Raw genomic sequence first — 14,866 nt, forward strand, 5'->3', positions numbered from 1 at the left:
GGTCATGGTAACCAGCAAGAATAGGTCTAAGACGCTGCATGCTAAGTTGTACATCATATGGCCAGTATGGAATTGTTAAAGGCAATTTGGTTTAAAGTAGCAGTTTCTTATTGGGTGAACAACTGGTGTGTGTATGTGTGCATTTCTACATATATGTGATTTCATGTACCTCTTTCTCTATGTGTGCACTCACTCTGAGTATGTATTTACATATCATGCAACCAGTGTTCCTTTGGAATGTGTATCAAGTATGAAATAGGAATTAGAAGGCATGTATAGATTGCAAGTTACTAATTTTAAATGCATTGAATTAAAAAATTATTTTTAAGTTACCAAACTATGTTATCTTCAGGTAAATTATCAGCAGCCTCTTAAGGCTACTCCCAGCCACCCTTTCTTTCCCCATCTATGTGTTTTCCACATTTCTCTAACTTCATTTTACCTAGTATTCCATTTTCTATCATAAGGCCACAGTTAACCACCTAGAAACATAGAAGGCCGAGGAAACCATGGGAGATGGCAGTGATTTCATTTGTCTCTAAAAGATGGTGAATTTAAAGCATCCTCTGATAGCTAAAACGCAGCACAGATGCAGAGAAGGTCAGCTTCAGCCAGTTCTCTTCCACTTTTTGTCTGATTTTATTGGCTGTATGAGAGATTTAGCTTTAGGTGTGCCACTTTATTTTTTTATTTTATTTTATTTTATTTTTTGTCTTTTTGCTATTTCTTGGGCCGCTCCCGCGGCATATGGAGATTCCCAGGCTAGGGGTCCAATCAGAGCTATAGCCACCGGCCTACGCCAGAGCCACAGCAACGCCAAAGCCACAGCAACGCGGGATCCGAGCCGCGTCTGCAACCTACACCACAGCTCACGGCAACGCCGGATCGTTAACCCACTGAGCAAGGGCAGGGACCGAACCCGCAACCTCATGGTTCCTAGTCGGATTCGTTAACCACTGCGCCACGATGGGAACTCCTAGGTGTGCCACTTTAAACAACTCTGCCCATATCCCAATGATTTTGCAACACATGTTTTGAGTCAATATGAGGTTCTATGGAAGCTGCATTTAGCTCTAGGACATGTAACAGTGAATCAGGCAGCTCCCAGTCCAGGGAGTGGGCACCCAAAACTATCTTATAGGGGGCATAAACCAAATGCTATAAGGGGTGACAGAGGGAGCAGTAGTCCTGGGGGGCTGGGGCCAGCCCAAAGTCTCCCTGCTTTTGTGGCAAGGAAGGGCAAGGAAGGGCCCAGCTCTCTAGCCCCAGACAACTGCCTTCTCTCAAGTCTTCTCCAAGACCACTGCCTGGTCTCCTGCCTTTCTTGCTACTTGATTTGTTTGCCTTTGATGCTTGGATATTACTGGAGAATTCTTATCTTCTCCCTACCTTTTCCTCTCTTTTTCAAAAACCCTCCGAAGATACCACATATATGCTATCACAAGGCTACTGCCTCATATTTTAGAAAATAGGCCATTAAGAGTTCTTAATTTCATGGTAAATTCTTGCATTTAAGAATCACTCATTTCTCTCTTTTTTTTTTTGTCTTTTTGCCTTTTCTAGGGCCGCTTCCCGTGGCATATGGAAATTCCCAGGCTAGGGGTCTAGTTGGAGCTGTAGCTGCCAGCTTACGCCACAGCCACAGCAACGCAGGATCCTAGCCATGTCTTCGACCTACACCACAGCTCATGGCAATGCCGGATCCTTAATCCACTGAGCAAGGGCAGGGATCGAACCCGCAACCTCATGGTTCCTAGTCGGATTCGTTAACCACTGAGCCATGACAGGAACTCCAAGAATCACTCATTTCTTTATTAAAGTTTAAAATCCAGAAGCCCTTTTATTTGAAGTTCCTTTTCTCTCTATTTTGGTGCTCAGTCATTTTCCTAAGTTGAATGTGTGTGTGTGTGTGTGTGTGTGTGTGTGTGTGTGTGCGCGCGCGCGCATGCACGCGTGCGAGCATTCATGCACGCATTCCCTTCCGAATCTTCTTTTCTGACAATTGAACTTCTCCTGCAGTCTCCGGAATGCTGGAGCATGAAACCATTCAGGGTGTGTCCGGGGTGAAGCCCACAGGGCTAAGAAAGCGAACCTCCAGCATTGCCGATGAGGGCACCTACACACTGGACTCCATCCTGCGGCAGCTCAACTCCTTCCACTCGGTCATGTGTCAGCATGGCATGGACCCCGAACTCATCAAGCAGGTAGTCAAGCAGATGTTCTACATTGTGGGGGCTGTCACACTGAACAACCTGCTCCTGCGGAAGGACATGTGCTCCTGGAGTAAAGGCATGCAGATCAGGTGAGCAGACGCCAACCCTGCCTTGGCCTTCTTATGCTGCCCAACTGCCTGCCAGGGCTTGTGTGTGGTCAGTGCTCATGAAGTCTTCCACCCCAGCTGGGCAGCAAGGGAAGACCAGGCACAGAGCCGCTGCCTCTTGCCTGGTTGGATTCCTCCACCCTCACTCATGCTGGCTCCTGGCTGTGCCTTTCAACCCACTGCTTGTTAGGAACCCAGCTCCACGTAAAGCTCACTTGTTTCAGGTAGCAGAGAGTGGTGAAAACTGCATAAAGATGAGAGGGCTGCTTCCTCTCCTTCTATGACTCTTAATTGTACAACAACAAATATCAAACTATAGTGAAATTTCTAATGTTAGATTGCTTTTAGAAATTTATTTTGAGGAAATACCTTTTTGTACCTATGGCAACAGGACATGTCTAATAGATCTTTTACTCATGCTTGAAATATGCCTGTCTCTATTTTAAGAAAAGCTGTCCTCAATTAATTATATATCCAACTGTTCCTCAGCATAACTTTATGAGCATAATCAAATTCTTTGTTTTTGCAAATAATTAATTTTAAAACAGCTAGAAAATTCACCAAGAGGACTACAAAGGATTTCTCCTACAAAAACCTGTAGTTACTCAATTTAAGGAAATGGCTTTTTTTTTTTTTTTTTTTCAAATTTTCCATTCTGACCCACATCCATTGCAGGCAGCAGTAAGAAGATAATGCCTTGCACTCAGATCATAGAATTTAATTCTCTACAAGCTCTGTTTATACCTATGAAGCCGCTGTAGAGGCTGGAGCACAGGGTCTGTGTAGGGATCATGTTATTTCAGTCTACTAGCTTGGAGTTGGACATAAAGAAAATATTTAAAGGATCATCAATCTGCACCTCTCAAGTTGTAAGAGGCTAGAAGGTGTTTTCTGCTTGGCTATTTAATAAGGACACAGCCCTATTATACGTTCTATTTTGTCTTTCAGCACATCTTATTTTATAACTTGCTATAATGGCTAGATAGTCTCTAGAATTATACTTACTCTTATGTAATTATGATTATAAACCTCATGATTGGGGTTCCCATTATGACTCAGCAGTTAACAAACCCGACTAAGATCCGTGAGGATGTGGGTTTGATCACTCAGTGGGTTAAGGATCCAGTGTTGCCATGAGCTGTGGTGTAGGTTGCAGACGCAGCTCAGATCCCGCGTTGCTGTGGCTGTGGCTGGCAGCTGTAGCTCCCATTGGACCTCTAGCCTGGGAACTTCCATATGCCACAAGTGCGGCCCTAAAAAGCAAAAAAACAAAAAAACAAAACAACAATAAAAACACCTCATGATTGTTTATAATGGTAAATAAACATTTCAGCAAGCTTATGATTTAAGAAAACTGAGCAAAAATACTACTGGTCATTTTAATTGAAATTCCTGACAAGCAACACACAGAAAAATGAAGACATTTATGATAACATTCAGTAAATTTGTATCTCCCCCCACCCCTGGCTTTTTTGGCATAGGTACAATGTCAGTCAACTAGAAGAATGGCTGCGTGACAAGAATCTGATGAACAGTGGGGCAAAGGAAACTCTGGAACCTCTCATTCAGGCTGCTCAGCTTTTGCAAGTGAAAAAGAAAACAGACGATGATGCAGAAGCCATTTGTTCCATGTGCAATGCTTTAACTACTGCCCAGGTAAAGCAACCTTCCTGATTTTAGAATAATTTAATATTTATCAAGGGTGATATTTAGGGACGTAAAAAAGGCCTCTAGCTATTGCTTTTATCTCTGAGCTGATTTCATCTGTGTCAGAGAGGGTATATATCTCTATACTGTATATAGATAGATAGATAGATAGATAGATAGATAGATAGATAGATATACTTTTTTTAGGTTTTTTTTCCTGTTATAGTTGATTCACCTTGTTCTGTTGATTTCTGCTCTATAGCAAAGTGACCCAGTCATACATATATATGTGTGTGTATATACACAAACACACACATTCTTTTTCTCACATTATCCTCCATCATGTTATATCACAAGTGACTACATATAGTTCCCTGTGCTATACAGCAGGATCTCATTGCTTATCCACTCCAAATGCAATAGTTTGTATCTACTAACCCCAAACTCCCAGTCCCTCCTACTCCCTTCTCCTCCCTCTTGGCAACCATAATTCTGTTCTCCAAGTCCATGAGTTTGTTTCTTTTGTGTAGAAAGGTTAATTTTTTCAGATGTTATATATTAGATTCCAGATATAAGTGATATCATATGCTATTTATCTTTCTCTTTCTGACTTACTTCACTTAGTATGAGAGTCTCTAGTTGCTACAAATAGCATTATTTTGTTCTTTTTATGGGTGAGTAATATTCCATTGTGTATATGTACCCTATCTTCTTAATTCATTCATCTGTCGATTTATGTTTCCATGTCTTGGCTATTGTGAATAGTGCTGCAGTGACCATAGGGGTACGTGTATCTTTTTCAATGAAAGTTTTATCTGGATGGATGCCTATGAGTAGGATTGCTGGATCATATGGTAGTTCTAATTTAGTCTTCTGAGGTACCTCCATACTGTTTTCCATAGTATTTGTACCAATATACATTCCCACTAATAGCGTAGGAGGGTTCCATTTTCTCCACACCCTCTCCAGCATTTGTTATTTGTTGACTTATTAATGATGGCTGTTCTGACTGGTGTGAGGTGGTACTTCATTGGAGTTTTGATATGCATTTCTCTAATAATTAGTGATGTTGAGCATTTTCTTCATGGGCTTGTGGGCCATCTGTATATCTTCTTTGGAGAAATGTCTATTCAGGTCTTCTGCCCATTTTTTAATTCTCTGATAGTTTATTATTAATGTATAGAAATGCAGTATTTGTCTGTATATTTTGTATCCTGCAGTTTTACTGAATTTATTTATAAAAGTGTTTTGGTGGCATCTTTAGGGTTTTCTCTGTATAATACATCATCTGGAAACAGTGACAGTTTTACTTCTTTCCCTTTCAATTTGGATTCCTTTTACTTTTTTTCTTGTATGGTTACCATGACTAAGACTTTCAAAACCATGTTGAATAAAAATGATGAGAGTGGGCATTCTTGTCTTGTTCCTGATCTTAGAGGAAATGTTCTTACCCTTTATCGTTGAGTACGATGTTGGCTGTGGGTTTGTCATATATGATCTTTTTTATGTTATGTTCCCTCTGTGTCCACTTTGTTGAGAATTTTTTTTTATCATAAATAGATGTTGAATTCTGTCAAAAGCTTTTTCTCTATCTACTGAGATTATATGATTTTTATTTTTTTAATATAATATCAAATTGATTAATTTATGGATATTGAACAATATTTTGCACCTCTGAGATAAATCCCACTTGATCGTGGTATATGGTTCTTTTAGTGTACTATTGAATTCAATTTGTAGATATTTTGTTGAGGATTTCTGCAACAGTGTTAATCAGTGATATTGGCCTGTAATTTTCTTTCTTTTATTTTTTGCTGTACTCATAGAAGGAGTTCAGAAGTGTTCCTCTTTAATTCTTTTGGAATAGATTGAAGAGGATAGATTTAGGTATTACTGCTTATGTTTGATAGAATTAACCTGTGAAGCCATCCACTAGACTATTGTTTGTTGGGAGTTTTTTGATTACTAATTCAATTTAATTGCTAGTAATTGGTCTGTTCATATTTGCCATTTCTTCTTGGTTCATTCTTGGGAGATTGTACTTTTTTAGGAAAATATTCATTTCATCTAGGTTGTCTATTTTATTCACATATAATTATTCATAGTAGTTGCTTAAGATCCTTTGTATTTCTGTGGTGTAAGTTATGACTTCTCTCCTTCATTTCTGATTTTATTTCTTTGGGCCCTTTCTCTTTTTGTCTGGATGAGTCTGGCTAATAGTTTATCAATTTTGTTTACTTTGTCAAGGGACCAGCTCTTAGTTTCATGGATTTTTTTTTTTTGTAGTCCCTATTTTATTTATTCTCACTCTGATCTTTATTTTCTTTTCCATCTAGTAACAGTGGGTTTTGTTTGGTCTTCTTTTCTGGTTCCTTTAGATAGAAGGTTAAATTGTTTATTGAGACTTGTTTTGTGCCTTACCATGTGATCTCTTCTGAAGAATGTTCCATGTGCACCTGAGAACAACATTTATTCTGCTGCTTTTTAATGAAAGGTTCTATATGTATCTCTTAAGTATACCTGGTTTGAGGTGTCACTTAAGTCCAGTGTTTCCTTATTGATTTTTATCTGGATGGTCCATTAATTTAAATGGGATGTTAAAATCTCCCATTATTATTGTGACTCTCAATTGCTCAGTTTCTCCCTTTATGTCTTTTAGTATCTGCTTTATGTATTTAGGTAGTCCTGTGTTGGGTGCATATATATATTAACAATTGTTATATCTTCTTGTTGGATTGATCCCTTTGTCATTACATAATGTCCTTCTTTATCTCTTGTTACAGTCTTTGTTTTAAAGTCTATTTTAATTGTTTTATTGATATAAATATTCTGTATCTTACTGATATAAATGTTACTGTCTCAGCTTTTTTTTCATTTGCATAGATACCTTTTTCCATCCCCTCACTTTCAATCTGTGTGCATCTTCAGATCTGAACTGAGTCTCTTGCCACCAACATATATATCTTTTTTTTTTTAATCCATTCAGCCACTCTGTGTGTTTTGATTGGAATACTTAGTCCACTTACATTTAAAGTAACACTTAGGGAGTCCCCATTGTGGCTCAGTGGAAACGAATCCTACTAGTAACCATAAGGTTGCAGGTTCGATCCTGCACCTCGCTTAGTGGGTTAAGGATCTGGTGTTGCTGTGGGCTGTGGTGTGGGTCACAGATGTGGCTTGGATCCTGTGTTGCTGTGGCTGTGGTATAGGTCAGCAGCTGTAGCTCTGATTGGACCCCTAGCCTGGGAACCTCCATGTGCTATGGGTACAGCCCTAAAAAAAAAATAAAGTAACACTTAGTCCATTTACATTTAAAGTAATTATTTATAGGTATGTACTTATTGCTATTTCGTTAGTTGTTTTCTGGTTATTGTAGTTCATTTTTGTGCCTTTCTTTTTTTGCTCTCTTCCCTTGTGATTTGATGACTTGGATGTTTGGATTCCTTTCTTTTTTGGTTGTATGTATCTACTAAAGGTTTTGACTTGTGGTTATAATGAGGTTCATATATAACAACATAAATATGATTATTTTAGGTTGATGATCTTTTGAGTTCCAGTACATTCTAACCACCCTTTTTGCTCCTCCCCTTCCCATGTTTAATATTTTTGGCATCATATTTTACATTTTTTGTTTTTCATATCCCATAACTACTCATTGTTGATATAGATTATTTTATTGCTTTTATCTTTTAACCTTCCTACTAACTTTATAAGTAGTTGATCTACTACCTTTTCTTTATGTTTGCCTTTTCAGTTGAGTTTTTTCATTTCATAATTTTCATATTTTTAGTTGTGGCCTTTTTTTTTTCCACTTAGAGAAGTCCCATTAGCATTTCTGTAAAGCTGGTTTGATGGTGAACTCTTTCAGCTTTTGCTTGTCTATAAAACCCTTTATCCTTGAAATATTAATGATAACCTTACTAAGTAGAGTATTCTTAGTTATAAGTCACTTTGACTATATTACCTTACTCCCTTATGGCTTCTAAAGTTTCTGCTAAAATGTCTGCTGATGGTGCTATGGGAGTTCCCTTTTATATAACTAGTTGCTTTTCTCTTGCTGTTTTTAAGTTTCTCTCTTTATATCTTTAATTTTTGCCATTTTAATTATAATCTGTCTTGGTGTGGATCTCATTGGATTGACATTACCTGAGACTCTTTGTGCTTCTGGGACCTGAATGTCTGTTTCCTTTCCCAACTTAGAGAAGTTTTCAGATATTATTTCAATAAGTTCTTTGCTCCTTTATCTTTCTCTTCTCCTTCTGGGTCCTCTATAATATGAATGTTGTATGTTTGAAGTTGTCCCAGGGGTCTCTCTTAAACTATACTCATTTTTTTTAATTTTTCTTTTTTCTGTTCAGCTTGAATGATTCCCACTATTGTGTTTTCCAGTTCACTGATCTGTTCCTCTGTATCATCTAATCTACAGTTGATTCCTTCTAGTATATTTTTATCTTAGTTGTTGTATTCTTCAACTCTGTTTGGTTCTTCTGTATAGTTTCTCTGTGTTGAGATGCTCACTGTGTTCATTCCGTCTTCTCAGTTCAGTGAGCATCTTTATGATCATTATCAGGTAGATTGCTCATCTCCACTTCATTTAGTACTTTTTCTAAGGTTATATCTCATTCCTGTGTTTGAAACATTTTCCTCTGTCTTCTCATTTTGCCCAGTTCACTATCTTTTTTTCTATGTATTAAGTAGTTCAGTTACATTTCCTGATCTTGAAGAAGTGGCCTTTTGTAGGAAATATGCCATGGGGCTGAGAAGCTTGTTCCTCTCTAGTCATCAGAGCTCTATGTCCAGGGATGCCCCCTATGTGAGCTGTGTAGGCTCTTCTGTTGTGGCAGGGCTGTGGGCTCACTGGCAGGCAGGGCTAACCACTGCCCTGGCTCAGTTAGCAGTCCTTCCCTGCTTCCTGTGGGTTTTGGTGCCCTGTTTGGGGGAGGAGCCAGGTCCTAGTGCAGCTAGCCATAGGGTTCAGGAGAGCCCAGGGCTAGTGCTGGCCATTGGTGGGAGGGTGATCCCCCAGCACTGATAAGCTAGAGGGAAGGTTCCATAGTGGTACTTGCCAGCACTAGTGTCTTCATGGTGGAATGAGCTCACATAAACAGGTGCCACCAGCATCTTTGTCCCTAGTGGGAGTCCTACTTGCCTCCTGTCTCTCCAGGAGGCTCTCCACAATCAGCAAGTAGGACTGACCCAGAACCCTTTCAAATTACAGCCTGTGTACTGGGTCTCAGAACATGCGAGATTTTGCACACAGCCTTTAAGAGCAGAGTCTGTTTCCTACAGCCCTTCAACTCTCTCAAACATAAATCCCACTATTTTTAAAACCAGACATTCAGTGGGGGTATTCTTATTACAGGATCCCTAGACTAGGGAACCCAGTGTGGGACTCAGACCCTTACTCCATAGGGACAACCTCTATAATAGCACTACTCTTCCCATTTGTGGGTCACCTATCCTGGAGTGTGTGTCCTGAGTATACTGCATCCTAAAAATCCTACCCATTTTATTGTGGTTACTTGTTGATGTCTTTAGTTGGGGAAATCTTTGCAAGTTTTCAGGTCATTCTCATAGGTAACTGCTCTGGTTTTGGGGGTTTTGTTTGTTTGTTTGTTTTGTTTTGTTTTTTTAATTTTTTTTGTCTTTTTGGGGGTCGCACTGGCGGCATATGGAGGTTCCCAGGCTAGAGGTTGAATCGGAGCTATAGCTACCAGCCTCTGCCAGAGCTACAGCAACGCTAGATCTGAGCCATGTCTGTGACCTACACCACAGCTCATGGCAATGCCAGATCCTTAACCCACTGAGTGAGGCCAGGGATTGAGCCCACATCCTCATGGATGTTAGTTGGGTTCGTTAACCACTGAGCCATGACAGGAACTCCCACTGCTCTGTTTTTATTTGGTGTGTCCATGGGAGCAGGAGAGCTCAGGGTCTTCCTATTCCACCCTGCTGGCCACTCCTATCTCAAGACAGATAATATTGTTCCTTCAGTTCGATAAATGTCAAGTTGAGCTCCTATCTCAAGGCACCATACTTGCTGCTAAGAGGAGATGCTTCAATAAATAAGGAATGATACCTGTCTAAAATGATCTTACAGTGTAGTAGGGAAGACAGATACACCCAGCTGATTCTACAAGAGTTTCTAGAAAATTCTACAGTAAGAGATCTAAAGAAAGTGCTGAAAGGCAGTGAGTGACAGTTCAGGGAATCTCTTATTTAGCTGGGCATTGAATTTAAGGAAGTGAAATATGGGAAGGGCATTTGAGGACAGTGACAACAGCATGAGGCAAGGCATAGGTATAAACATGTCCACTTCTGCCCGATTATTTCTGTGCTGACTCTTGGATTTTTTAGTGGTTCTTTCTTTCTTTTTTTTTTTTTTTTTTCCTTTTTATGGCTGTACCTGTGGCACATGGGGTCAAATTAGAGCTGCAACAGTAGGCCTACACCACAGCCCCAGCAAAGCCAGATAAAAGCCGCATCTGCAGTCTACACTGCAGGTCACAGCAATGCCAGAGCCTTAACCTACTAAGTGGATACTCATTGGGTTCGCTACTGCTGAGCCGCAGCAGGAACTCCAGCTCTTGGATTTTTTAATGTTCATTGCACATCTCAAAACAGAAATCTTACATAGATTATATATAGAATACATATAGTAAGTAACTAGCTGAACACTCAGGACATTATTAACCATTGTTGCTTTGTGAGACTGAGAGCATGGCACACTTTGACTTTTCATGTTTTCTCAAATTTATATTGCTTCTTAAAATGAACAAGTATTATGGTAATACATTCTTGTCGTAAAAATTCAAATCACAAAGGTAAATGTGACTTCAGACCAGCTCCCTCTCCCCTCTTGTCCTAACCAAACCCTGAGTAGAGCTGAAAAGTGTATGTAGAGATCTTTTTGGTTTTCCAGATTACAGGTACCCAGCATGTATATATTTGATAAGATGTTGAAAACATTGATCATTTCATTTCTCACAGATTGTCAAAGTGTTGAATTTGTATACTCCAGTTAATGAGTTTGAAGAAAGAGTCTCTGTATCATTTATTCGTACTATACAGGTAAGATCTCCCAATCTTTTTTCTTTGAATCACCAACAGTCATTTGAATGGAATCTTACAATTTATTGAAGGATAATGTAGGTTTTTTATATTGTTTTTATCTTATTTTTATAGTATTTAAAAAGCATTAACTTTTTTGATAAGAGTTTATTGGAAAAATAAAGTGATCTTTAAATTAACAAATACAAACATTCTTCATTAGTTGAGGATTTGGGGTAGAATTTTGGCCAAAAAAAATCTTTATGGATTTAATGAATTGATGTTCTTTTTTTTTTTTTTTTCTTTTTAAAATCTTCTCAGATGCGTTTACGAGACAGGAAAGACTCTCCTCAACTGCTCATGGATGCTAAACACATCTTTCCCGTCACTTTTCCTTTCAACCCATCCTCCCTAGCGCTAGAAACCATCCAGATTCCAGCCAGCCTGGGCCTGGGATTCATATCACGGGTCTGAAAATGATATCAAGGCAAACACTGACAATACATGTCTTGCCTGAAATAAGAACCCATTATTTCACGTGAGCTACTGAAAACATATTTTTAAAGAGATAGTACTGATCATCGCCAAACAAAGGATTATGGACTGGAACTCTTCCTAGAATACTTTCCCTCACCTTGAAAAGAAAGATAGGCTCCTTTGTGCTGTGTTACCTTTATAACAACACTCATCCCTGATCAGTTAGGCATCCACAACTGATGTGCAGGTGAATGACAGAAGAAAGGAAGAAAAATGTGTCTTCGGCTACCAGCATTTATTTTAAATCCTTATCACTGCATCTAAATGATATCAAAAGCATGAATTCCAGATATGAGCTGTTGTTAGGAAGGCACCAACAAGGAACCTCCTCGGTGCTGACAAGAATTGAAAGAAAATTCACCATTGAGTACATATCATATTAGTTTAGGAATCAATTACGTTGATACTGTCAAACTGGAACAAAAATAAACTGGCAATATGTAAAGTAACTGGTCACTTAGCTCCCTTCTGTGTGTCACTATGATATAGAGATATTAAGAGAATGTTGGATTGCTCTAGAGCATGAAAGTCTGTTTGTACTGTAGTTTACTAAGCATTTTAAATTGCTGCTACATACTATGTTCTTTAAAAGGTAGGAGATGTTCTTATTAGGCACTACAACAAAAGCTTCTCTTTTATCAGCTCTGTTTACAATTCAATCAGATCACAGTTTTAACTGGATTAAGTGCACATATCTACAGATTAACCTGCACAAGTAGCAGACCCTGGGAAGTCATGTAGTAATATGACAAAATGTTTGACATTTAGGGATAAGAATAGGCAGAGTGGCTATTGTTGATGTCATTTTTTCAGGACGTGTTACATTGATGTGCTTATTAATTTTCCCTGGGTGGATATCACATCAGGGTACAGTGTTCTGTGAAGTGACTTATTTTTAGTTACCACATCTGATTCCCACAGTGCATATTTTCAACCTTGATAGGTTTTCTTTCTTCTTAATTTATTAAGAATTAATCTCAGTCACTAGAGAGGATTGTCAAAATATTCATGATTCTGGTCTTGAAATCTTGATTATTTTATAAATTATGCAAAAGAAGGCATATAATAAATAATTATGATTCAGTTTTTAAGGCTTTGCAAGTGCTATGAATGTTCTCAGTATCACTAGATACTTTAAAGAGCATCATATTAGAAATACTTTGACCTATATAAAAATATGATTGCTGAATTTTACAGAGGATTTAGTTTAATAAGACCCAGATTCTGTAAGTTTACATTCTGAAATTCCAATTAAACGTATTCTCCATTTTTCCTACAAATCTTATACAGTAAATGTTTCCAGTTGTGCAAAAGCAAATTCTTAGCTTTCATTAGAAACTCTGGTTCTGAATTATAATCATAGATTTATATAATTTAACTGTTAGATCTATAAAAATGACATTAAAATATGTGCAATATTACTGATGGAAGTAAAACATTTTCAAGTAAGTGATAAAGATTGTTATTAAAATACTGTCTGTTAACTTATCTGGCCCTCAGATTCCTCATTTATACAGTAAGAGTGTTAGGTGATTCCTGAGGTCCGTTCCACATCTGAAGTTCTCTGCTCTCACTACTCGGACCGTAGAGAAGTGAGCTGCAGTTACTCAGTAAGGTTACACTCTAATGGAAAGATTGTATTTGATGCCTATTAACTGAGAGATTAAAAAATGTAAAATCACAGGTTTGTGTGGCTATATCTTTCTTAAATGTACATGATTTATGTACATTGCTTTTAGAAAGTTAACTAGTTTAGGTAATTTTTATTCAATCGCGTACTGCTGTATTCAGTTTGGATACTTTTATTTTTCATTTGAAAAACCAACCAAAAATACTAATCCAGATTCTCTTAGTTTTACCTAGCTGTCAGTGTGGTTTTCAGTGCACAATGAACTGTTGAAACCATTTGGCTATTACTGAATGTGCCAGCATCTAAGAGCATAGATAGAACTTGGGTGAGGGAGATGCTGAAAAAAAAAAAAAAAAATGCCACCATGATTGTAGGCTCTACCCTTCAGACCTGGAAATCTTCCCTGGCCTTTTCCCAGTCCTGGGTAGCATGTCCCATGCACACCCTGAGTCTTGTTGGGTCTTCAGGATCACACTCTAGGTTCCACTGCCACTGCAGTCCTTTGTCTTTCCCCCAAGCAGCTGCTACCCTGAAGCACGTCCAGTCTGGGCCTTTCTCTCTCTCCTGTCTCCTGTCTTTCTGCTGCAAAGTGCTACAGCCTCTCTTTCACACCTGGGCCAGTGTCACTCCTGTCCAGGGCTGGCCACACAAAGATTATGATATGTCAGGACTCCACCTTCCCCACCACCTACCCGGAACCCCAAGTGGGAATCGGAATTAATTTCTCTTAGTGGCCTGAAGCACTTTAGTCATAACAAAAATACCCCCAACAGGAAACCCCAAGTCCTAGTAAGTCACTCTGTGGACTACCTTCTTGAGGATACAGCAGTATTCTGCTGACTGTGGCTGTCTTTTGGCTGCTTGGAGGACTGCTCTCTCTTTCCTCTGTCCATCCATACTTGCTCACCCAGCTTCAAACATACCTCCAGCAGCCCTCCACTCTGTCCACCCACCCATGTATCTGTTTATTCTTTCCCTTCCTTCAAACCAAATCACGTATCCCATCACCAGCCTGTGTTGAGGGCAGTGGATAGTCAGTTCTTGGTGCCCACAGGCCTGCCTGGGCACTTCCCTTCAGGCCAGTCTTGGCACAAGTCCCTGTTGTTCTCACTTCCCTGTGGTCCACTCTTTAGCATTATCACAATTTGCTCTTTCACAATTCCTTTCTCACACACAAAAAAATAGGAATTCAAAGGAAGCTCTTGAGTAAACAGCAGTTCATTGTCTCACTAGCCCCTTCTCAATAGTCTCCTCCCCACTCACCCTACATAGGGTCTCAGCTCACACCTTAGAAAGTAAACCTGAAAAATTAGAAGCAGTTTCCCTTCTTGCTGCTTTTCTTAAGTTAAGGCTTTGCTCTGACTGAGAGTAACTATAATGAAGGGGGAAGGTGAATATGGGGTAAAATTCATGAAGTTTAGTGTTAATTCATCAATTGCAAAAGTATAAAAGTATATATTCCACAGCCAACTGATAGGAGATTTGGGGATTTGGGTCAGTCAGCATCATTTGCTTTATTATTTCCTTCATTTCAATGGATAATTGAGAGTTGCCTTTTTCTGGGTAAGTAATTATGTATAATGTAGATAAGATCTTTTAATAACACAGTGGTGGAGGCCATAAAAGTATTTTATTTTAATTTCAGTATAGTGTTGTGAGAAATTGCTTTCCTGGTAACCCTA

At 38.9% G+C, this 14,866-nt stretch overlaps 1 protein-coding gene across 8 annotated transcripts in view; it reads left to right on the forward strand.

The window, feature by feature from the left end:
• Positions 1–13,237, forward strand: part of MYO5A (myosin VA) — a 221,881-nt gene extending 208,644 nt beyond the window's left edge. For all 8 annotated transcript variants that reach the window (XM_047766321.1, XM_047766319.1, XM_047766322.1 and 5 more), the window contains 4 exons: positions 2,020–2,302; positions 3,802–3,976; positions 10,958–11,038; positions 11,339–13,237. In XM_047766321.1, coding sequence (XP_047622277.1) covers positions 2,020–2,302; positions 3,802–3,976; positions 10,958–11,038; positions 11,339–11,491 — 692 coding nt within the window. In that variant the 3' untranslated portion in view covers positions 11,492–13,237. The remainder of the gene's footprint in view (positions 1–2,019; positions 2,303–3,801; positions 3,977–10,957; positions 11,039–11,338) is intronic.
• Positions 13,238–14,866: the final 1,629 nt, after the last annotated feature.

Source organism: Phacochoerus africanus, chromosome 2 (genome assembly GCF_016906955.1).
Source record: "Phacochoerus africanus isolate WHEZ1 chromosome 2, ROS_Pafr_v1, whole genome shotgun sequence".
In the NCBI taxonomy this organism is placed as follows: Eukaryota; Metazoa; Chordata; class Mammalia; order Artiodactyla; family Suidae; genus Phacochoerus; species Phacochoerus africanus.